This window comes from Schistocerca cancellata, chromosome 3 (genome assembly GCF_023864275.1).
Source record: "Schistocerca cancellata isolate TAMUIC-IGC-003103 chromosome 3, iqSchCanc2.1, whole genome shotgun sequence".
Classification (NCBI taxonomy): domain Eukaryota; kingdom Metazoa; phylum Arthropoda; class Insecta; order Orthoptera; family Acrididae; genus Schistocerca; species Schistocerca cancellata.
This window is the reverse complement of record NC_064628.1, coordinates 370,921,159-370,946,715: the sequence shown is the minus strand read 5'-3', so window position 1 is coordinate 370,946,715 and position 25,557 is coordinate 370,921,159. Positions and strand designations below refer to the sequence as shown.

Below are 25,557 nucleotides of genomic sequence, written 5' to 3'. Positions count from 1 at the left end.
GTATGATGCAGGTCCAGTACGGGCCTTTCTGTATGCAGAAAATGTTCGACTGCTGCCCTGGCCAACACATCCTCCAGATCTCGCACCAATTGAAAACGTCTGGCCAATGGTGGCTGGCTCGTCACAATGAGCCAGTCATTACTCTTGATGAACTGTGGTATCGTGTTGAAGCTGCATGGGCAGTTGTACCTGTACACGCCATCCAAGCTTTGTTTGACTCAATGCCCAGACGTATCAAGGCCGTTATTACGGCCAGAGGTGGTTGTTTTGGGTACTAATTTCTCAGAATCTATGCACCCCAATTTGCGTGGAAATGTAATCACATGTCAGTTCTAGTATAATAGATTTGTCCAATGAATACCCGTTTATCATCTGCATTTCTTCGTGGTGTAGCAATCGTTATGGTCAGTAGTGTATTATTCATTGTATATACTGAGCATTGTTTCGGTATTTTTGTAGTGCATGCACCGTAAAAATTGAGAAATGAAATCTATCTGCATAAGGACCCGACCGCATCATGACTCTCGGAATATTGTCCTATACTCTTTCACCGGGGACAACCGTTGTATCAAAACCATCCTAGCGTATATGGCGCTAACCTTGTCCAGTCCGCTTCAAAACACTGTTTTCTTCTAGACGCTTGGACATCACTTTTACTTCTGGCCAAGCCCCGCACGTGACATAAGTTTAGACGAAATTGGAGACGGCGAGTAGGTGCGTCCTATTATGATTCTCAAGTTCTGCACCAGACTATATTCTCACAGCGCTGAGCACGGATTGTGCAAGAATGTCTTTTAATTTTCCTCGCCGACACTTGGATCGAGATGCGACGAACACGAAAATACTGTTAATGGCGAGGTATTGTGAGAACCTAATTATCCATTGTTGTGGGAAACTTATATGCGGCAGCAACGCCAACTGAAATTATCACAGAACCGATACTAATGACCATTACTGATGACATATTTGGCAGTCAAAGCGACCTTTACCGTGACGACAAACAGCAAAACATTCATTCATGCATATACACCGTTATTTTTGCCAGAATTACGGGTACACGGTTGTACTTAAGTAAGGCTGGACGTAAGCAGTAATTATGGAGTCATTTAGTAAACAGAAAGCTAAAGCTTCATTATTGCTCTCCAAACGCCGGGCCGCCGCCACCCAACAATGGCAAAGTAATTTGGCGCCGGCGGAATGTGCGCGCTCCGCCGAGCGTGTTAGCAGGCGAGCGGGCCGCGGCGGCGCCGGACATTCCATTGTACCTGCTGGCTCTGTCCGGGCCGCCGAAATTCATTTGCAGCGCCGTTATAACGCGCGGGCTGACAGAAAATTAAGGGTCTGGTTAACAAAATCGCTAATTAGAACGGCGCACGACGTGAGGACGCTAAATTACTTTTGTGGTGGCTGTTGCAGGAAGGCCGCTACCGGAACCAACAACACGGGAAGAACTGGAAAGGTGTGGGTGGCGGTGGCAAGAGGGGGGGGGGTCGTTAATGGACGTCATGCCCGGCGGCGTTGCAAAGCGTTATGAATATTAAACGGGCGAAGCGGTGGCGGCAACGGCGGCAGCTAGTGGATTTACAACGCGGGGGTCAGGAAGTGATTACGAATGTTCTTGCAGTAATTGTGATTTAATTGCCATTACAAGGCGCGAGAACCATTTAATCACTTGTTTAAGATTGTTCCTCGAGCGACGCCTGCAGTAAGTCTGAGTGCGGAATCGCTTCCGCTGATTTATAGAACGACGGTGGAATTAGCGGAGTGTGTTCGATGTAATTGCCGCCGGCGACGAGCTGGCCGGTCCCACAAAAACCTGAAAGCGGTGAGGAGGGTCTGGGAAAACCAAAGGGAGGGACAGAGCTGCTTTCTGCAACAGGAGACATTGACGTAAAGGTAGAAGAGAATTGTAGGAGGAGATGCAGTAGTTAAAGGAAGGTGAAGTAATCAGCACTGTAGTCTAATTAAAATAATGGGATGACGTAATTAGGTCGTGAGGTGGAAAGAGCAAATTGTTAATCAATCAGATGTATGTGGCTACTTTGCACAAACAGTGCTGTTCAGCTTCAAGTAGCGACAGATCCTCATTGAGGAGCCGCCATCAACTAGTTAATTATCATAATGTCTATAACGTAAATGGTTTTACTCACACATTTTTTGTTATTTCGTCCAATGTACACGAAAGAGAGGAGTGGAAGAAACTGTCGAAAATAATTACTCTGAAAGGATTGTAGAGAAAACTCACGTAAGAGTGTTTACATACAGAAGCTGTGCGATAATATACAGTGATACAATAAATCATACATAACTCGAGAACAGATGAATAAGACTTACAGTGTGATAGAAAGTAAAATAGATACTTACAAGAAACTGGTAAGTATCATGTCCGTGAAAAACTTAGCGAACTAATCACGAATGAAATTTAACAAATGTAATGACTGAATGGAGGAAGAGCAGATCACTTGTACTAAAATTTTAGATGAGTGCTCAATTAGAAACTCGTATAAATTGAAATACTAATTTTGCGGCAACTGAAAGCATTAAAATTTCACTTGCTGTGCCAGTCTGACACTGGGGTACTGGAGAAATCCCTTGCGGGTTTCTTTAGAGTTACGATCTTACTTTCAGTTATTTAACACCCGGTGAGTAGCTAAGGAAAGGTAAAAAACTGTTCGTGTTCAAAAATAGCTATAACATAGTATATCGAAAGGTAATATGATCTCATTGATGTAAGAGTAAATCTCACTATCTAACACCCGATAGCTTCAGATTATAGCATCTCCGGTATGACTCAGTACCCGTTCTCACATTGACAGAATTTTGCGAAAATGTTGCTTGTCTGCGAAGAATAAACGAGCGACAGTCTCATATGACACTGAACTTAGTGTTGCAGTGTAACGGAATGTACAGAGATTCGAATCTGGATGTATCGTAGTTACTCCTCCAGACGCCATCCCTGTCCAGCTTCGACCTTAATGAGCCCTACGACGATTTCGCGGTAAATATAAACTTCGGTACTTCCTTTCGTCTTATATTACGGGTAATTCTGAAATATTATGAAGGCGGGGCCTCGAGGAACTAACTAATGAATGATAACAAATGAGTTCAAAGGCATATTGTTACGTAGATCCATTTACATAGGTCATATCGTCTTCAGCGACTCCATCGAAGGGATGTTCAAAGACTAATAATCCCTACTTTCCTTCCATCACTGAGCCATCAGCACGTCTGACTTCTGTTCAGAGGACACGGTTTCGATCCCTGTACTGCCAGGATTATTTTCGTGGTTGGACGGCCGAGGCGAGACCACGGTGGAGTTCCTTGAACTCGAACTATCGGGTCCAGTGGTCAATGCTGCGCTAAACTACGTCCCTCCATGCTGCGCCATTTGATGGCAGCTGGCAGCAGGTCACACGGAGATCAGTTACCATTCCGTGGTCTTCGAGGCCTCATCCACGGAGCAGCTCATAGGGACTTCAGAAAATCAGCTACCCGTGTCGTCTCACACCAAGACCATTCCGTAACGTGAGTGCGGTAGAGAGTACACGTTCCGGGTTTCCTGCATACGGACATTTCTTCTGCCTTTCCGATAACAGGGGCATCACAGTGTGCGAGCGAAATGGTGCAACAACTGGAACCGCGCTCGATAGGTGGAGGACTCGGTACAGCACGACTCTTGTGGGCAAAACGTGTAAGTTGCAGCGCGAAATTCTGGCAGTATATATTCACGGAATTCGAATCAAGAACTGCTACTCATATGGGTAACTTAGAAGTAGATATCATCCGCGTAGTAAAGCAACTTCAGTCAGATAATAAAAGCAAGTCTTTCGATCCAGCCTCTACACCACTCCTTTCAGAGTAAGGTGATACAATATCTCCATGCTTAACTATCATATACAACCATTCGTTCGACGAAGGATCCGTAACCAAAGACTGGAAAGTTGCACAAGTCACACCAATATTCAAGAAAGATAATAGGAGTAATCCACTAAATTACAGGCCAATATCATTAACGTCGATATGCAGCAGGATTTTGGAACATATATCGTGTTCAAACTTTATGAATTACCTCGAAGAGAACGGTCTGTTGACAAACAGTCAACACGGATTTCGAAAACATCGTTCTTGTGAAATACAACCAGCTCTTTTCTCACACGAAATGTTGAATGCTATTGAAAAGCGATTTCAAATGGATTCCATATTTCTAGATTTCTAGAAGGTTTCTGACAATGTACGACACATGCGGCTTGTAATGAAATTGCGTGCTTATTGAATGTCTCTCATTTATGTGACTGGATTCGTGAACTCCTCTCACAGAGGTCACAGTTCGTAATAATTGATGGAAAGTCATCGAGTACAATAGAAGTGATTTCTGACGTTCACCAAGGTAGCGTTATGAGATCTCTCCTGTTTCGTATCTACATAAACGATTTAGGATACAATCTGACCAGTCATTATAAGTTGTGTGCAGATCATGCTGTCGTTTACCCTGTAGATAGGTCATCAAAACATCAAAATAAATTGTAAGCGATTTAGAAAAGATGTATGTATGTTGCGAAAATAGGCAGTTGACCCTAAATAATGAAAAGTGTGAGGTCATCCACATGGTTGCTAAAAGGAATCCGTTAAACTTCGGTAACAAGATAAATCATTCAAATCTAAAAGCCGTAGATTCAACTAATTCGTAGGAATAACAGTTACGAAACGAACACCTTAAATTGCACAGTGCATGCCGTTACCTTCTCAAGAATGTCAGCTGCGTGCAATTACCTCCTTAAGATTAGTTCAGAAGCTTGTTAAGGAAGACCTTCATTCACCGACAACAGCAGATCCTCTCACTTTTCAGATCGAACATTACCGACGAGAGATGAAACTCGTCAGCGGTTCGTTCTGGCTGAAACCTTTTTATGACCACTGTTCTAACGTCGTGTTACGTAGCCGAGAATGGTACACACTATTCATTGTAGACACTTTGGACTGTCCGCACTGATAAAACAACAAGTACAACAAATTCATTGACTTTTGGTCGTAGGCGGGTCCAACACGATAGATCTTTTCTGCTGTTCTGCCACATCTGTCTGTCGTCCCATATTACTGTGATGATGACCTACAGGAATTGGACAAAAATATGCGAGAAATGCGTGCGTGAATATAGATGTTCATGCTAGCCAGGCCTGCAGCTTGAGCTGTTGCATTTGAGCACGAGTGCCATCTGTGCGATATCCTCAGTACGTTGCAGTAATAACAGTGATCTTTATAGCTGAGAATGTCTTATGACGGAGCTAAGTCAATTCGAAAGTGGGCGTAATGTTGGGTCTCGTATGGTGGGTGCTTCCGTAACCAAAGAAGCCTAAGTGCTCGGATTTTCAAGAGGCACCGCACCGAAGATTTATGTCGCATACAGGGAAAACGGAAAAACATTATCTACTAAATCACAAAACGGAAGAAAAGTGTGTTGAGTGGTCACTATGGACGCTCACTGAAGAGAACTGAGACGAAAAATAAGTGGACGACACTTAAAAAAGTCACCGCAGAAATGAAGATCACACTCACGAACCCTGTTAGCAGCGTTACGATACGAACGGGGCTACATAAGCTACGAATAGCACGTCCAGCTGTAATTGCAAAGCCTCTCATCAGTCATACAAATATCCGTAACAGGAACACATGGTGCGAAAGCCATGAAACGTGGACTATGCAGCAACGGAAGAAAGTTATTTGGTCGGATGAGTCTGGTTGCGCGCTTTTTCCAGCTTCTGGCCGAGTCTGCGTCCGAAGAATGAAACGTGGAGGGAGGTTCGGTGATGATTTGGGCAGGCATGCATCGTATTCCATGATCCGCTTAGGTACTATGCAAGTTCGCATTACTACCGAGGATTAAGTGACTATTTTGCCCGATCATGTCAATCCCATACTAAAGTAATACTGTTATAGAGCGGTGAGCTAGTTTTCAGGACGTCGGTTTCCATGTTTACAGAGCTCGCATCATCCAGGACTGGTTTTGTGACCACGAGGGTGAACTGTCGCATTCACCTCGCCACCAGAATCACAATGTCTCAAAATTATGGAACCTTTTTGTTACACTTTCTAGAGAAGAGTACGTGATCGCTATCTAGCTCCTTCATCGTCACCTGGACTTTCGGCAATTTTTGTCGGAAGAGTGGTATAAGATTCCCTTGAACACCATACAGGACCTGCATTTATCCATTCGGGGACGACGGCACGTTATTTAGAACGTCAACGGTTCTCCTGCACCGTTGAGACGTTTTTGTGGTGCTTCCATATTTTTGTCCACTCCCTGTAATACCGACTGGCAGATAAGCTTGTATGATGCTATTCATTGGAGAACATCACCCATACAATTTATTTTTACGCGAGTTATAAGTCGCTTGGTCACTGGGTAACTGATTTATACACTGCTGGCCACTAAATTTGCTACACCACGAAGACGACGTGCTACACACGCGAAATTTAACCAACAGGAATAAGATGCTGTGATATGCAAATGATTAGTTTCTCAGAGCATTCAAAGAAGGTTGACGCCGGTGGCAACACCTACAACGTGCTGACATGAGGAAAGTTTACAACCGATTTCTCATACACAAACAGCAGTTGACCGGCGTTGCCTGGTGAAACGTTGTTGTGATGCCTCGTGTAAGGAGGAGAAATGCTTACCATCACCTTTCCGACATAGATATAGGTCGGATTGTGGCCTATCGCGAATGCGGTTTATAGTATCGCGACATTGCTGCTCGCGTTGGTCGAGAGCCAAAGACTGTTAGCAGAATATGGAATCGGTGGGTTCAGGAGGGTAATACGGAACGTCGTGCTGGATCCCAATGGCCTCTTATCACTAGCAGTCGAGATGACAGGCATCTTATTCCCATGGCTGTAACGGATCGTGCAGCCACGTCTCGATCCTTGAGTCAACAGATGGGGACGTTTGCAATACAATTACCATCTGTACGAACAGTCCGATGACGTTTGCAGCAGCATGGACTATCAGCTCGGAGACCATGGCTGCAGTTATCCTTGACGCTGCATCACAGACAGGAGCGCCTGCGATGGTGTACTCAACAACGAACCTGGGTGGACGAATGACAATACGTCATTTATTCGGATGAATCTAGGTCCTGCTTACAGCATCATGATGGTCGCATCCGTGTTTGGTGACATCGCGGTGAACGCAAATTGGAAGCGTGTATTCGTCATCGCAATACTGACGTATCACCCGGCGTGACGGTATGGGGTGCCATTGGTTACACGTCTCGGTCACCTCTTGTTCGCATTGACGACACTTTGAAGAGTGGACGTTACATTTCAGGTGTGTTACGAACCGTGGCGCTACCCTTCATTCGATCCCTGCGAAACCTTACATTTCAGCAGGATAATGCACGACCGCTTGTTTCAGGTCCTGTCCGGGCCTTTCTGGATACAGAAAATGTTCGACTACCGCCCTGGCCAGCACATTCTCCATATCTCTCGTCAACTGAAAACGTCTGGTCAATGGTGGCCGAGTAACTGGTTCGTCACAGTACGCAAGTCACTACTCTTGATGAACTGTGGTACCGTGTTGAAGCTGCATGGGCAGCTGTACCTGTACACGCCATCCAAACTCTGTTTGACTCAATGCCCGGGCGTATCAAGGCCGTTATTACGGCAAGCGGTGGTTGTTCTGAGTACTGTTTTCTCAGGATCTATGTACCCAAAGTGCGTGAAAATGAAATCACATGTCAATTCTAGTATAATATATTTGTCCAATGTATACCCGTTTATCATCTGCATTTCTTCTTGTAGCAATTTCAATGGCCAGTAGTGTAGCATTCCTTAAACCTAAGTTGAGCGTTGCGCTTTGAAACTCTATCCTGATCTCGAATATCTTATAAAAGATGTCATATCACATTAACATTCATTTATGATACGTAATCTTGCATACGAGATGAATATTTTTAGAGCACTGAAATTGAAGTCCTATCAATTACGTGGTCCGACTAAGTTTAAATCGGATTAGAGGATTTTGTACTGCCATTACTTGCGTCAGCAGTCGAGGGTGGCATGAGTGACAGTCAGCAGTTCTCCGCTATCTAACGCCCTCGAAAGCGACAACTGTGCCTCGTAAGGAGGACGTTCACATTGTATGTTGTGGGCTTATATAGGTATTAATGTTAGGTATCCCTCCATTCATTTAAACAGGTCATGCAGGCAATAACAACGGTGTGAAGTACTCTCCACCACGCGCTACAGAATGGCCTGGAGTTGGTTATACGCGGACGTAGGTGTCTCAGAGCGCTTACTGATTGCATGCCTTCGCACAGCCTGCTGAACTGAGTGTGCCTCCAACGTCCTGGCGCCTGGCTGCTAGCGCGGCCCGACTTAAAACGCACTTTGTCCTTAGGACGGCGCCACATGCAAATGGCGGCCCGGGGTCCCCAGAGGCAGTAGGGATGCTGGGCTGGGAGGCAGGCTGGGAGGACAGGGAGGAATATTTGTCGGCCAGGTGCTGGCGACCTCCCGCCGGCCAGAGTTAACGCTCTCGTAATTGAGGACAGCGCACGACAAATGCGAAGATAATTTTAAAAGGGGGCGCGCCGGAGGCAGCGACGCCCGGAGGCGGTGTTCCAGCCGCCTCTAGTCTCCAGCCTCTGCCGTCACGGCGCCTTAATTACGGAGCGGGCCGCTACTACTGGAGCCCTGTCACCCCTTAAGACAGGCGCTCCGGAAAGGAACGGTGCCTTGCTACCTGCAAAGCGATCGCCGCTCAGTTTCTTTTCTTTCTTTTATTTTCCACCTGTTATGAGGGAAGAGATGGGTGAAAACTACTCCGTGCCATTATTCAGTTTTCTCGAGTTTGCTGCAAAAACTCTAGAAAGAATAACAGTGGATACGAAAGAACAGCAAAACAGGATAAAACATGATGCTGCTGTAAATTTAATAACTATCCTGCATATATGTTCTTTCGATGACACAGATTAAGTCTAATTTGTCGTTAGACATGTGTTTTGAGAAGCATTTTGTTGCAGATCGGATCTACTTTAGACAGGTGACTGAAATTGATAAATAGTAATAGAATGAACCAACGAAATCTACGGGTACCATAAAATAGATACAAAAATATAATCTTTGCCATGATAACAACCTTGCGCCCACTTATTCCTCATTCTCAGAATAGCTCCGTTTATAATTTCAGAATAAACTAAAAACTCGCTCATGGAGGACATCGCAACCGTAAACAAACTAATTTGGGTGATTCTGAACACTAAATTAATTTAAGTCACAAGGTGAGCCTGTCCTTTCGTAAATGTAATTAACAAGGCTCACCTCATAAATTAAAGTAATTTAATGTTTATCATCACGCAAATTAGTTTCTCTATGTTGCGACTTCCTCCATGGACATGTTTTTAATTTATTGTGAAATTATAAACGCAATTAATCTGGAGTAAGCGTGCACAAGGTTACTGTTATTACAAGCATTACACTCTGTGTCTATTTTTTGGTACCTTTAGATTGTGTTGTACCACACTATTATTGTCTACCCATTGAAGACGCCTGTTTGAAGTAGATGTGATCTACCTCAAAATGCGTCTCAAATAATATCTTTGTCGGAAAATCAGACTTAGCTTGTGTCATCTAAAGAAAATATATTGCCGCAAGAAAATACCAGCACATGTCAACTTTTGATTTACTGTTGTTCTAGCAAACCTGCTCTGGAAACTGTGAGATAAATTATTAGGGATCTTGGTGCGTTACATTGCACTTTTTTTTTATTTCTGGCGATCTATACTTTTCAGTCAACTGTGTTAAGGTAAGGACAAATGGAGATATCTTTTACTAGATGATGATCCTTGTTAACCACAATGAATAACTTGTAGCGCGGCTTCTTGTGTTACGTAGACACATCGAAAACGCTAGCAGGCTACCAGTGACACAAGTGGCATGCCTGAAAGAAACCAGAGGTAGTGAAGTATTGGCGCTCTAGGCGTCACCTTGTAACACTTATATCGATTAGAAGTAGGTTTATATTATCAAACTTTGTATTTGTCATTATGAGGTGTTTATTCTTTGTTAGTTAAGGTCATTGATTTGTAACAGGAAATTTAAAGTTTGTAATATATATATGGAAAAGATAAATGATTGTTTAAAATAATGGAATTTTATAATATGTGTAAGTTTATAAGATAAACAGTTTGTATTTGAAGCTGGTTCATGCTTGGGGCACTTGTATTGTACAGTATAAAAGACGTAGGGTAGTCCCTCCTCAACTGAAGTAGCACGGCACAATGTAAAAGGTGGTTGTGGCGGTCGAACTGGGCGGCTCCTTGGTGGGAACACTATGCAGTCAGTGGCTAGCTGTTGCACGGTACACATCGACAGTGCCACTGGAGGCAATTGGAGGCAGTTTTGCATGGAATTTTGCCTCGAATGTGGATTTGGCTGTTGCTTGGTACTATCGGCAATAAGGAATGTCTCTAATAAGTTGAATAACCGTCATCAAGAAGAAATTTTATAGAGCATTCAAACATAAAGAGCTGTAAGTACAGTTAGAGGCCACGTCGCTTGCCACCACAACTTCGGCACTATTCCACCAACTTCATGTATACTGATATGTATCAGATCATGGGCCAGTTAATTTGTGTGAATTATTTTAATAATAATCCAAATGCTATAAATCTGTGTTTGGGACCGTATCTTCTATCCTGATCATGAACCTATGCAGGGTCCCCTCCTCCAAGTGTTTATGAAACCGAGTATCCTGTTTCAAATGAACTAATGTTTGTTAACTATGTAAGGATCAACAATAGTGAATTTAGTTAGAATGTTGCTAAAGTACTCTCAGTTTACTGCAAAATACCGTTTCGCAAAAATACTGTGCCAGATTGTGTATATGTTACTGTCTAAAATACCTGCTTCACAGGGGATGAAAAAGACAAATACGTGAAACTCGTTTGAAACATAATTTAGTGTTGATTACTATCAAGAAGGATTTTAAGTTAATTTAGCTCAGTGTTAAATAAAAAGTAAAATATAAACTATGCCAAGTAAAGTTAAGAAGTGACTTTGTTTAAAATAAATTTTGGTACTGAAATAATCATCGAATTTGACGAGTGGTACTATACCAGTTTATGCGTCCCCACCATATTCTCTTACATTAGAAAGATAAGAGGGATATGAACAGTGTAGTTAGGGTATCATGTAGTTTTTACATCCCAGTGAAGACAGAGGCCCTGAGGTCCATCTTTAGTTCTGCACTTCTTGCATTAACATTTCAGTACTGGTTCAAGTAATGATCTTGAGTGAAAGTGTGTAAGGTGGTTATAATTTCGCATGTTACAAGCACTAATCTACATACTGCGTCGTGATTTACAACTGGAATTAGTTATCATTTGATATGTTGTACATCGTATATATGAATATTTAAAGAAGACTAACATTATCACGTAGACCTTGTAAATTGTTGTTAACGCTTATTGCATGAAAGGTGATGGAGTCTCTTTATTATCAAAATGGCATCGTGACGATTGCCTATACTAGTACAGGTTGGAAAGCCAGTGGATATGCAACGGCATTCGTAACTCAGGCCCTGGGTTGAAAAGACCGCACAGGTGTGTTGGTCCTGCTTAAGAGAGGATGTAGCCCTAGCTACACGATCGGGGCACCTGAGTGCTGAAGCACAATAGAGTGGCGGCTGGCCGGTGTTGTAGCTAGGCCGGAAGGGTAACAGGAAACTGAAAATCTTGGACACAGCAGAGAGGAACAAGGAAGCGCTACTTCGGAAATCACGCAGGCTGGGTTATTTCCGAGGACTTTTACTCTGAAAAGCGTGGCATTTTATGAATTCCTAATTAACGGGGATAGGTATTTCCTCGCAAACTTTCCGCGCTGGATGACAAAGGACTAAGACATGGTTGGTCGATGTTTCGAAGAATCTGTAGAGAGGGAGAGAACCCGTGATTTGGAGAATATGATTCGTCTTCTGCAGTTACGCAGAAGGGAAGCCGAGATTTGTGGGGAAGCCAGCGGTGGAGAGAATGTGGTCTTTCGTTTTGAGCGCCCGTGTTTGATGTTCGCTTGGTATCAGCTTTTGTTGGTACACACGGACTTGCTGTCTGTGCTATAAAGAGATTTTATAGTCAGAACGGTTAGGCACTATACTGGTGCGAACTTACACGATTCTGGACTTCGTCTACGGGTAGGGAGTAGTCGTTGAGTACGCAGCGTTCAGTGATTGAGAGCACTTCCTCTGTCTATACTGTCATAGAGACGTTATCTGAATTCTGTCCTTATAGCTGGGAGTTCGCGTTTCTTGTCTGTATAACACAGAGAGGAGAAGACAATATTAGATCATGTTAGTCAGAAGACCGCCTTCTTCCGTCCTAGTATTTGAAAGAGTTTTTATGTTGTGACTGGAGTTCTCCCACCGTCGCAGACGTGTACAACACCCATCACTCCGACGCACCGGACGCAGTAGAAACGGTGATATTGCTAATTGCTTCGGCTTATTAGGGCTATTAAGCTAAACAGCTGTGATCACGTAAATTTTATTTCCACTGAGGTTGCATACCACTGTAGATTATCTTTGAAAGTGGTGTTGGCTCAAATGGCTCTGAGCGCTATGCGACTCAACTTCTGAGGTCATCAGTCGCCTAGAACTTAGAACTAATTAAACCTAACCAACCTAAGGACGTCACACACATCCATGCCCGAGGCAGGATTCGAAACCTGCGACCGTAGCGGGCGCTTGGCTCCTGACTGCAGTGCCTAGAACCGCACGGCCACACCGGCCGGCTGAAAGTAGTGTCTTCCAGTGTTTGGTACGTAGGTGATGGCAGTCATCTCGCGGTATTTATATTAGATCGCGTAGCCATAAAAAGGGGCAGATTTGGGCAATTTATCAATCACATTAGTTAGAAAAGCTATGTGCATCTCTTTATGTCCATTGGACATGGATACGTAAGCATTTGATATGTAAAAACAGAAACAGCATTTATCATTCGTAGTTACTAGTTCCCTTAATTATTAATTTGTGTTGATGTTGAAATTTATATGTTAAAGAGCAAAAAGGAGGAGATAATACCACCATTAAGAGATCCTAAGATCTGCTTCAGGGGGTAGTCAGACAGGGCTAAATCTTGATTTTGGCGTTCAGAATTTTCCGTTGCCACATTCATATTATACCCGCCTCGAGTAGAATATTGGAAATGCTATTAGTATAACTTTGGTACATTTTTTTGCTTTCTACGATTATTAGTTTGTGCATTATTGGTAACTGCTGCTACCGACAGCTCAGAGTGCCATGTGTCCACTTGTATCCCGTGTACCAATGAAATTAACTTCAATTACTATCATTCAAGTTTCTTCCACATATAGTTCCAAATTCATGTGTCTAATTGGGCTGGCGACTGTTCATTTTTTAATTCGTATATGAATTTTTCTACTTTCATTAACCCCCAAAGTTTAAAGTCTGTTTATTTTTTCTGTTAAGTGCACCATATTGAAAATTATAGACCGATATCTTCATCCATTAGACACATACACGGTCAAAACTTAAAATCCCTTCAGAGGGAAACATTAGCTTGTGACGGCAGGTTAGTGTTACACGCAGCATTTCCCGTGACAGGACTTAATGTTCGATAGTTAGGGAAGAGTGGCGTATAACGTATAACAAGTTAGTGTTCAGTGCTAGGGGACTGATGACCTCAGATGTTAAGTCCCATAGCGCTCAGAGCCATTTGAACCATATTTTGAAGTCAGTGTTATAGCCTTACCATAGATGACGTAGTATGGATAGGCGTTTGAAGAGAAGTCAGAGCAGTTTCTTATGAAACAGTAAAATCTATAATAATTAACCATTCAAGTCAAAAATTACATAAGATCACATTACGCTTAGAAAATGAAGTAAACTACATAGTAGGTATAGCCAATCTTAAGATATTGTCGTACAGTAACTATTACAGTTTTATTGAGGGATCAGCATTTTATACCCTTGTACAATGAAAAGCATACCACGGGGGGCGTATGACCTCTGACACATTTCCATTGTGTCGATCTGTAGGGTCCACTTATTACTATCGCCGAGCTCATTAATACGTACAATCAATCTAATCCCCTTTGTCTATGATATGTTAATTATAAATCTGTCATCCAAATTAATAAATATTTTGGATCTGGTCTTGAGCTGTAGAAAACAATCAACACAAGGCAGTACTATGCAAACTTTAAGATATGTTTTTTATCCAGTTTTGTAAGTACAATTGTATCACTTCGAAATTTCAACATGGTCAGTATGCTGAGAGCCTCCACACGAAAAGTTGGAACGCCACTGTAATATTTTGACTGAGAGTAACTGAGCTGTGGCGTAGGATAGTTTTTACGTTTTTCGACGCCACAGTTTTAATATTCCCGTGTGAACAGTAATAGATGATGTTAAGGTACATGATGATGATCTGGAGATAGAAACCACGTTTGAAAAAAGAATTATTTATTAGAACCTCTTGGAGGTTAAAAAGGACGTTTCCAAATGCTCTCCTTGGGGCGGTATTCCGGAAATAAAAACAAATCGAAAAAATGTCAAATATTCTGTGGACTGAAATGTCTAAAATTAAAAGATAACATAGACTAGAGAAACATTTGGGCGCCACTGAATGATGCTCGAAATGATGTACAACATGTTTGTGTGTCAAATGATTGTCTAATCTGTTTCATTTCTCACTTTTACCCAAATTATTTCATAAAAGATTTGACAGTTTTCTTCTCATTTTTTCTGAGTCTTTTTCAGAAAGTATGAAATATAATGTATTTAAATTTTGACAGGCGTTCTGTTATTATTATTGTATATACATCAAGAAACAGCTGGTAAGTTTCCATTAATGCTGCAATTTATTTATTTTAATTTTTTCAGCATGAGAGCAAGAATTCCACAAATTCTACAGCAACATAACAATTTGTGCACAAATTAGATACGTCTGGAAGTGATGAACTTTCTGACACTTCATTTAAATAGGTAGCCAGTAGCAGCTATACGTGAAATGTTTCAGTTTCTCCTTAAATCAATCTCCTCAAATCAAACAAACATGTTTTTGCAACACTATATCTCACGCTGGTTAGTTTAATACCCGCATTTGGCTATTTCTACGAAAACTCGGAAAATTTTTTCGTCAGATCACTAATTAAATTATTTTCAAGCAATGAAACCTTTTATTTCAAATTAGAACACACGCTGGTCGATTATAATACCCCATTTAGCATCACACACTTTTCGTTTGCCTATTGACATTCGGACGAAAGCCATTGTGAAACACCTAAGGAGTCACGTTTTCGCTCTTTTCAAGCATTCGTCTAAAATTTAAGAAATCGATTGTTTGGGAGAGTTGGACAATTTGGGCTGAAAAGGAAAGGAACGGAAATGTGGAGGCATCATGAAGTCGTTAAAATATATGAAATTCCCACTTAAAGTAGATTTCAGGGGGAAGGTGGGGGCAAAACGTAAATTTCTTACAAAGGGCACGAAAATACCTCTCATCGTAACAAGACGTTTCCAGGAAACACGATATTGCTCTGATTCGTACGTTAAGTAGCTGTCAGGCACTGAGAGAAAGAATCGCTGGTGGCAACAGGCGCAACAGGAAAGAGAAATCGGATCGCAATCGGCCAGCAGAGTGGGAAGTGGAAGCGCATTCCTGCGGCAGAGGCACCCCGCCGCCGCGCTGGCCGGGGCAGAAGCCCGGTTGCCCACCGCCACCGCTGCCGCCCTTAATAATGGAGACGTTAAAGGGGAGAGGCCTTTCTGCCGGCCGAAGGGCGAGACCTCGCGCGCGCCCTGCCCCAGGGCCGGCACGCGTGTGCCACGACACGTACGTGGGCGGCGGCTGGGGGCGGCTGGGGGCGGCGAGTGATAAAACCGGGATTAATGCGAGCGCCGCCCGCAGACGTGGCCCTGCGGCGCGCTCGCCCCTGCCCCTCCGGCGGCCGGGCGGTTTTAATTTTATTTAAAACGGCAATTAGCGGGCTTGTCCGACCAGCGCCCACGAATTAAACGGTCTATGTGCCTCTCTCACAGCCTCTGGTTCCGTTCCACCTACCCTACCATGTAGCCCAACCCCGCTCTTTCTTCCTGCTGCTCTAACTGTTCGTCCTCCACCCACAAGTACTCCGTGCCTGCAGAATGTCTTTACTTCTTTTCTTGTAACGTTTGGGACTTTTTTTGAGACGTAACTGAATGCTCCTCCAGTAAAACAACAAACGTATTTCAGCCGGAACCACAACTTTCAGTTTCATTCGTTCATATTTTCTGTGTATTTTATACGCTACGAAGATTACCCGACACAGTCTTTACTCTTCCTTAACTTTATTTACGAGGGATATCCAATAAGTAATTGATTCATTGCTCATTTAGAGACATGTTGCCTTACATTTTATAACTGGTTGTTCAGTTTACAGCTTTCCGTATAAATTACAAAACATATTCCACATTGCAAACAGCAATTATGTTCGCAGCAATTACTATAGAGATAGTAATAAATTAGTAGTGCATTAGAAACTGAAAGGAAGAATACGACAAAAATATTCAAATTTTAAGAAAATAGTTGGATGTAAGGCCCGTCAGTTATGCAAAACACCGTTTTTTCCAAGTTCCCAAACAGCACTTATGTGCCATCGTCAGTGGGTTTCTGTTTTATATAGTATGTAATGTGAACATTTTTACGAAATGTTTACAAAATTATGCATACATTTACTTCAAACGACAACTTGTTTCTTTTAGTTAATACCTTTACATTCGGTTTGCATGGTTTTGCAGGACCTTGTTGCGTATTATGTCTTACAGGTAGCTGTAACTAGCGGACCTTACATCCAACAAAACTGCAGACACGAAAAACTCAAGGAGCTGCAAATCCAAATGATGACAATTTAAGAAAACACATTGATAGATGATAGAAAAGACTTAGGTAGAAAGAGAGACAGAGAAATGTTACCCCATAACATCCAGACCTGATTCTCCACAGTTTCGTTTACGGATTATTATTTCTAAACATTATTTACAAAACTCTATAACTCTTATGTACCCTGTGGAAAGCGCATTGGTGCGTGAGTGTAAAGTATGTTATTTCTTTGGTTTATTAATTAACCCTCAGTTCTTACACTAAGTTTCTTGAATTTTAACTATTATGTTGCTTATATACTAAGTGTTCAGTCACAAGTGTTACATCTCAACAGCGGTGTAATGACCGCGATATAGATATACCTGTTGTTTATACTTAAACTAGAACACGTTTGCAGGGTTGGTTGAATTACATTCTTTATTCTAAAACAGTCTAATTATGCCCGCATCTCGTGGTCGTGCGGTAGCGTTCTCGCTTCCCACGCCCGGGTTCCCGGGTTCGATTCCCGGCGGGGTCAGGGATTTTCTCTGCCTCGTGATGGCTGGGTGTTGTGTGCTGTCCTTAGGTTAGTTAGGTTTAAGTAGTTCTAAGTTCTAGGGGACTGATGACCATAGATGTTAAGTCCCATAGTGCTCAGAGCCATTTGAACCATTTGAACCAGTCTAATTATTCTGTGTAAGACCGTCTGCGGTACGTGTTGCTGAAAGCGTTCGCTGTGTGAGAGTGTGTGTCTTTCGCTACTGCTGTCTGTGTTGGTGTACGAATTGGAACTGCTATCTTAAGTGCTTGGTGCGTGTTGCGGTGTTCTGACTGTATCTGCCTGTATTCGTCATGTAAAGTCCTTGAGACATCATAAGAGATTTTATTTATTATCACCCACTCGTCTTTGTTTCTTATTGCCCGTATCATGTCACTGTCGTACTACGCTGGTGTCTGGTGTGCTATTCCGTATCGGTTACAGTGAAAAAAGCACGTGTTCTGGGGATCCATGTTTTCCGCTTGTACAACTAGCACTCTGGCTGCGGCCTGGGCGGTGTAAGTGCGGATGATGAGGGTCGTGACCTGTCTCAAAACGAACCCTACCCCAGCTGGGATTGATGTGGCGCAAAATAGACGTTCCCTGTCTGGGTATAAAAGATATACTTTACGACCCCTACCCCTTGCCTCCCATTTCCTTTCCCAGGTATCCGCCCGCCGTTTAACGAGTTGGTGCTTCTCGATGATGTCCTGTCCGGTAATATCCTTTACCTTACCCTGTCTCCACCTCCACAGCTAGTACACTGCAGCCCGAAACCGAATGGTTATATCGATACGGAAGGATCCAAGCACCACCCAGAGTGATCCCACTGACGTCGTGTTGAAAGTTCCTCATACCTTTAACCGGGCAATTCTCTGCCCTCGCCGCACGATATTCAAATTCATCACCAGACATACTCAGTGGGCCCATGCACTGGCTGCAAAACACACCATACAATCAAAGAGCGCACAATGGGAAGTTCTCCGTTTGTGTAATGGTGCCCTGAAGTATGTTATGTTGAGTCTGGCCAGCTTGTGGATGATCTTGGCAGCCCTGTCAGATGTTTCCTGATGTGTTCGTCACACAGTCGTTCGTCGAGTTGCACACCAAGATGTCGTGTTTTCCTTTGCCTGCGTAAGCTAATACCGTATAGCTTTATGGTTCGGTTACTTTGTAGTGTCCTTTTGAGTAGTATATAAACTGTTTTGTGTAGAGCCATCTGAAGTTTATTATGTTTGCACCACTGGCTGAGGTTGTGAGTAGCTATGTTGACCGGTGTTCGGGTTGCACTCTTGAGTCAAAGGAGACCACCATCGGGAGCTCATCTGCGTACGTTATCGCCCCGTTCGCACGGTTATTCTCATCCAGGTGATGTAATGCAACACGTTTTTTTCTCTGGCAATTTCGGTCGAAGAACTGTGGAATTTCTTGTGAGACATCGAAGCGTAATCCTGCTTCAGCTCCAATAGTTTCATGAGGTTCCGATAGGTGGCGGCGCTACACGTAGCATTCAAAATGATCTGTGTAACGGATATGTGTTCCAGGAAAAGAGCAGTCACTGAATTTCTTTTCTCGGAAAATCAGAGTATCGCAGATATTTGTAGGCAGTTGCAGAATGTCTACGGACACCTGGCAGTGAACAAAAGCATGATGAGGCACTGAGCGCTGCTAACATCGCAACAATGTCGCGCATTCCTGTCCATCTCCTGCGTGCGACCGGCCGCACACCGCTGTGACCCCTGTGATGTTTCTTTTATTGGTTTGGGTTGTTTGGAGGAAGAGACCAAACATCGAGGTCATCGGTCTCATCGGATTAGGGAAGGACGGGGAAGGAAGTTGGCCGTGCCCTTTTAGAGGAACCATCCCGGTATTTGCCTGGAGCGATTTCGGGAAATCACGGAAAACCTAAATCAGTATAGCCGGACGCGGGATTGAACCGTCATCCTCCCGAATGAAAGTCCAGTGTACATTTCTTTTATTCTTTAGTTTTAGTTTATCGGCTTTCGTGACGTACTCCTACAACTATCTCAACAGTGGAATTTGATTTCTAACCACACGAACGTAAGGGGAACCTAAAACGGAATCCCAGAGAGGAGAAAATCTCCGACCTCGGCAGGAATCGAACACGTGCCCCTTCGGTTAGTAATCTGCCGTCCTGACCGTGCAGCTACCGATCTGGCTGTCTTCTACGCTGTTGGAATGTGATGGCACTCTCATTCTAGAGTTCTCACAATTAAACACCTTGCTTCACTACTGGATGTCTGTTGGTAGTGTTACACACTCATCCATCGGTTGAGGTACTCAAAGCTCTCTTCCCACTGGATTCCTCGCCACGCAAGACCCTGAACAGCAATTAAGTACCATCTTTGCGGAGTACCTTGCGCGTAGCGAAATTAACCGTGACAGTCTTCAGTTGAACATCTTCAGAGGCGATGAAACATGGTTTCTTCATTTCTAACTGGAAACAGAGCGACAATCCATAGAGTGGCATCATACTACCCATCCTCCGAAGAAAAAGTTCAAAACCGCACCCTTAGCCGGTAAAGTGATAGTGACAACCTTTTGGGACTCTGAAAGTGTTATTCCGTTTTATGTGCTCCCTCATGGCGCAACGATAAACTCTGAAGTGTATTGCACTACCATCAGGAAATTGAAGAAACGACTTCAGCGTGTTCGTCGCCACCAAAATCTTCTCCATGACAACACAAAACCTTAGTCTGCGCATCCGAGAGGAGCTCACAAAACTTCATTGGACTGTTGTTCCTCATCCACACCACAGCTCAGTTCCCTCACATTCCGACTTCCATCTGTTTGACCCAATGAAGTATGCAGTCCTCGGGAAGCAGTACGAGACTATGGCGAGACTATTGATGCTACAACATGTTGACTCCGATGCCAGTAGAGTGGTATTATGCGGGCATACATGTGCTCCTGCTAAGGTGACGTAAGGCTGTCGCATTGGCCGAAGATTTTGTTGAACAACCGGGTTTTCTAGCCAAACGTAGGGAAAATAATATGGTGTACTGAACTCTAGAATGAAACCAACTTGCTTTCAAAAAATTGTGTTACATTGTTTATTGAACTCCCTTCCTATCTATGATTTTATGTAGTCATTTTTTACAGCCTCAGGTCACAAAACTGGCATTATTACCGGTTTTGAATTATTGCCAAGTTATTACCTTATTATTTTTACCAGTTCAAGTTTCATCGTCATCATCAGAATCATCAGATACTTATGAAATGCCTTCTTGATGCCTCTTGCGCAACCTAAGACTGAAATGGACTATCTGATCAAAAGTATCCGCACACCTACATGTAGTTCGAAATTGACCACTAAATCTCAAGACTGGCGGACACGCCAGTACGAAAGAAGAGTTGAGCATTCTGTAGTCGGTAGAGGAGTCGCAACAGCCTAATGGGCAGGTGAGGAGAGGTCTGCATGGAGTGATCATTGGCTATCATCTGGATAACACATCCATCACGGACGTTTCAGCCATTCTAAGGCTGCCCAAGGAAACATTTGATGAAGCGATGGTAAAGAGAAAACGCGAAAGAAAACTACAGCTAAACCAAGACCAAGTAGACCTCATGTACTGACGAACAGGGATCGTTGGCTGTAAAAAATCACGTAAAATCAGCAGAAGAAATCACTCGTGAGCTCCAAAATGCTACCTGCAGTTCAGCTGACACACTAACTGTGCGAAAGGGGTCTAAAAGAGTGGGGTACCATGCTGGTGCAGTTCCACAGAAGCCAGTCATTATTCTCTTGTAAAATTGAACAGGAATTTGGCAATGAGATATTTACAGAATTTTAAGGCATGACTTTTTCGACTGGTTTGATGATGCCCTCTGACTTTCCTTATACACCAAACCACCTTTGCTCATTCTGGTTTTGGTATGCTACTTCTCATTATCAACTTCAACATTTCCTAGAATATAGTTTCGTAATTCTAGTCTTTGTCTGCTCTTAGACATTTTATTCGAACTTCATATTCCTTCCAGTCCCATGTCAGCTATTCCAAGAGGCCATAGCAGATATCCCCCTAATGTATTCTTTCTTCCTGTGAGTGTCTTACTTACATTCTTTTCATCGTTTCTTCTTTTTATTACTTTTTGATTTTGTACCTTATCTGTATACTTAATTTTACAATTCTTTGGAAGTACAAGATTTGAAATGTTTCCAGTTTTTTATTTTGTGAATTTCCAATGGTTCAACATTCACTCCCATACAGTTTTATGTTCCAGACGTAGGCTTTCAAGAACGTCTTCCTGATTTGCTTAGCAATAACTCATTTTACTTGACGATTTTTACTGAGAAAGGCTTCTTCACCACAGTTCATCTGCGTCTCAGATCTTCCTTGCTCAATCGATCCTATGAAACCTTACGACAAGTTTTTCACTACCTCCACCAGTGTGTTGAACTCAGCTTTGATGATACGCAAATCGTTAAGGCCGTCCTATTACTATTTAGCCACTGTGTCTTTTTTCTTCTGCCGCCAGTATTCTGCCCATTCATTTCAGGTAATCTCCTTAGTACTTCTTATCCCCGACCACAGTGTCACCGTCATCTGTGAAGTCCGTTAGTTGTGTCTGTTCCCTTTGCATTTTTCTTAGTCTTCAGATTTATTCGTTCTCTTGCTTCGTTGTTTCTTCCACGTACAAATTAAACAGCCGCAGCATTTCCTAAGGTCCACATGCGCTGAAAATGCACCCAGGTTTTTCCTTAACCTGTTGTCTATTGTTAAGCGCAATAAAAATGTATGTATGTATATTAATGTATGTTCCACATCTCCCACTGAACCAGTTGCAATCCAACTTCATACAGTTATCTCCTACTATCTGGGAAGAAGTACTGTAGACTCTTGGGGTACGAACTACCTGCGTACCGCAGGGGTGAGTGTGGGGATGAAGGGGAGTGACAGGAGCATACCTCACCAACGTATGGAACAGTTTCAGTCAAAGTTCGTGCGCACATGTTTCATTATTTGTATGAAAATACTGTGGAGATAATATACCTGTACGACCAATACTGGTGAAATATCAGCATATATGTGCAACGCCTGTAGCAAAATTTTTATAGAACTCGGCACACATATCACTTGGTATCTGCAAACTATTCTTCTGACAGTAATGTTCACCACGCCCCCCCCCCCCCCTATGGCTGAGCGTGGGAGGCGAAAAAAGGTAACATAAAGGCAAATCTCAAGTAATCCAGGCAGCAATGTCAAGCAAATTAAGTATACGGGGTGTAAGAAAGTTCCCTTTGCAGATTCACAAGACGCTTATCTTACCCCAAAACAAGGAAAACTGTCTAACAAATATGAGCGTTAAAACACATCCCTTAAGAGCTATGTGGACTTTCTCATCTTTATTGCCGTGAAACACATTTCTTCGCCTTAACAAGTACTCATAGCTCTTAAGGTATGTATTTTAGAGGCCATGTTTAGTGGACTTTTTTCCTTGTTTTGTTCCATACTACCTTTTCACAAAATATGAACTGCAAAGAACGTGCAGTATACGATGTGTTTTTCAAAGCATAGAAGATGAACAGGTGGCCATAGCTCTTAAGGATGCGTTTAGAGCCGATGTTTACTGGGCTTCTTTCTTTGTTTTGGTGTGTGGAGCCTTTCCTCTGAGTCTATAAAGGGAATTTAGTTACACCCTGCGTAAATGACTCATTCTTAGTTTAAATTACTGTGGGAGGGAGATACCTCTACCACCACTAACGAAGGGAATGGAGTTGAGAATGGATAATATGTAGAGATGTTCGAAGAAGTATTTCTGTTCTGTATTTAGTTGACTTCAGATACCATAGAAGAATCAGATGGAAGTGCAGGACGAAATTCGATACAGGTACTGTTGATATGCATGTACAGATATCCTTGAAACATGTTAATTGTTAAATATACCTGCATTGTACACATGCGTGAAATACGTTAAATGTACTTGGAACGTATAAATGTGTGAAATATATGTGACATATATGTATATGGGCATAGTTAGTGTAAAAAATAAGTGGATAGAGTACATCTAGTAGAGTTTCTCGACGTACGTATTCCTTGTGCAGTAACCAGTGCATTGCATGTATCGCGCAAAATAAATAGTAACACATTTACAGCACGATGAAGGATTACACTTACTGTAATTTGTACTTTTACGTTTGTACTTTTTGGAATCTTAGATTGCGACTCTAAAAAGGTATTCTGGATGAGTAGAGGTATGCTATATTAAGATTTTTCAAAAGTGATCTAAATAAAGATGAAAATTACGATCATTAGGGGTGAGAGTTTACGCTAGATATTAACACAAGTTTAACTTCACTAAAACCACCGATATGATAATATTATATATTCTGTCTACTAGTTGCAGACGAGAGACCATCATCCGGCAGATACACTATGGCAAACATCAGTTACTTAGAAACACGATTCTCTGTCTCACCTATGATATTATTCAAAAATTTACAAATAAGCATTTATATTCTGCGTTCGAGTACCTATTATTGCTTCGCGTATCTGACGCCTAGGTGAGTTTCCATAAGTACTTGCTCTCTGTTATAATGTCATACTAGACTAAAAGTAGAACTAAAAATATGTATTACCTGCAGCGTAACAATTTTGGTAATTTCAAAATATCACGATTCAGACACATTAAACTTGTGGAGACGAAGAGACAGAATTATGAGTCACCAGTTTACTGTGAAAGAACCTCGTAGATGAACGAGAATTTCCCTATATAGTAGTCTTCCATCTTTTCGGGATGGGAGAGTATTCCACGACCCAACACCCAAAAGTTTCCACGCAAACGCTGCAAGATACCGCCTGCCGGTTGACAGTTTGTGTTAGAAGACCCGCGTGCCGACTAATTGGCGCGATATAGTCACAGCAGATCGTAAAGACAGCTCCCCTTCCCGCAGTGGCGAGAAGTAGAGCCAGGGAGGCGTATAAACTGCAAGTTGCCAGCGGCAGCCCCTGGGGCGCAGCTGCACGCCGCCGCCACCGCCGCCTCCACCACCCCTGCTTCTTACGCCGTTTAATGGCCCTAGTTGGCCGGGGGCGGCGCCGCTGCCGCCTCCAGCATTGTTCACCGGCGCCGCAATGCCCCCGCGGCCCACAAAGGGCGGCCGACAGGTGAGTGTCAATAACGTCTTTGTTGTGCGGAGGCGGCGACACCGACGCACACCGACACCGACGCCGCTTCCCCTGAATTTATTGGCCACTATTTACAGGTCGGCGTCGCCCGGGAGGCCCGCGCGCCGCATTCAGCGGAGGCGGCGCCGCTGCAGTTATAAACGACGACTTCGCGCCGCCCCCACCGCCGCCTGCGATGGCCGGTGCACGGCGTTTGCCAGGAAGCAACTCCTCCTCCCGTCGTGGTTATCGTTTCATAAATTACCACCACGTAGTTATTGTAGGTAGGGCAGGCTTTCCACTACGGACTGGGGTTTACTACCGACACCCAGGACCTCTGGCTTCCTTGAATGGGACGTTCTGAAGATTTCTAGGTTTAGCAGAAACGCTACAAAAGAAAATATTAAAAAGAAAATATAGTTATAACTTCCGGAATACTGATGGCAGGCACAGCAACTTTGTAGACAAAAAATCTGCAGTACGTTAGAAGTTGGCACAGAGTAAAACCTTAGGCAAGAATTAAGGAAACATTAATAAAAACAGAGTCCAAACTAGAATTATTTCGGAACCATTTGAGATCAAAACTGGTGCAATGCAAGGTGATAAGTTTTTCGACAATGCTCTTCAAATGCTTTTCTGAAAAAGTAATGAGGTAATGGAACCTTATACTTCAAGAAAAAGAAATCCAACAAGTCACATTGGAATATAAAAATTAATCATTTTATTTATGGCCGTAATATTCAGCAGCTGTAGTATTTATTTTTCACAATAAAATCAAGATTTCAATTGCAAATATATATTTTTGTGACGCTTTGCCCGTTTCGAAATTTTAATTTGTCACATTCACAAGCCTAGAAAATCAAGGATATTATTAATCTTCAGACCTTGACTTCATATTTATGTTAAATATAACAAATACTTTACACAGAATTACTTAGTAGTCGGTCAGCAGATATGAATATTTTCTTCATAGAGGCATGATTCCAAGATATGTCCAGAAATGTTGTATGTGATTGCTGTAAATACAGACTGACAA

General features: G+C 42.8%; 1 protein-coding gene across 1 annotated transcript; it reads left to right on the top strand.

The window, feature by feature from the left end:
• Positions 1-2,319: 2,319 nt before the first annotated feature.
• LOC126176312 (cleavage and polyadenylation specificity factor subunit 6-like) lies at positions 2,320-24,682 on the top strand. The gene is made up of 4 exons (XM_049923463.1): positions 2,320-2,373; positions 15,684-15,886; positions 24,374-24,521; positions 24,620-24,682. Exons 1-4 carry the CDS (start codon positions 2,320-2,322, stop codon positions 24,680-24,682), a joined length of 468 nt encoding a protein of 155 aa, XP_049779420.1.
• The last annotated feature ends 875 nt before the right edge of the window (positions 24,683-25,557 follow it).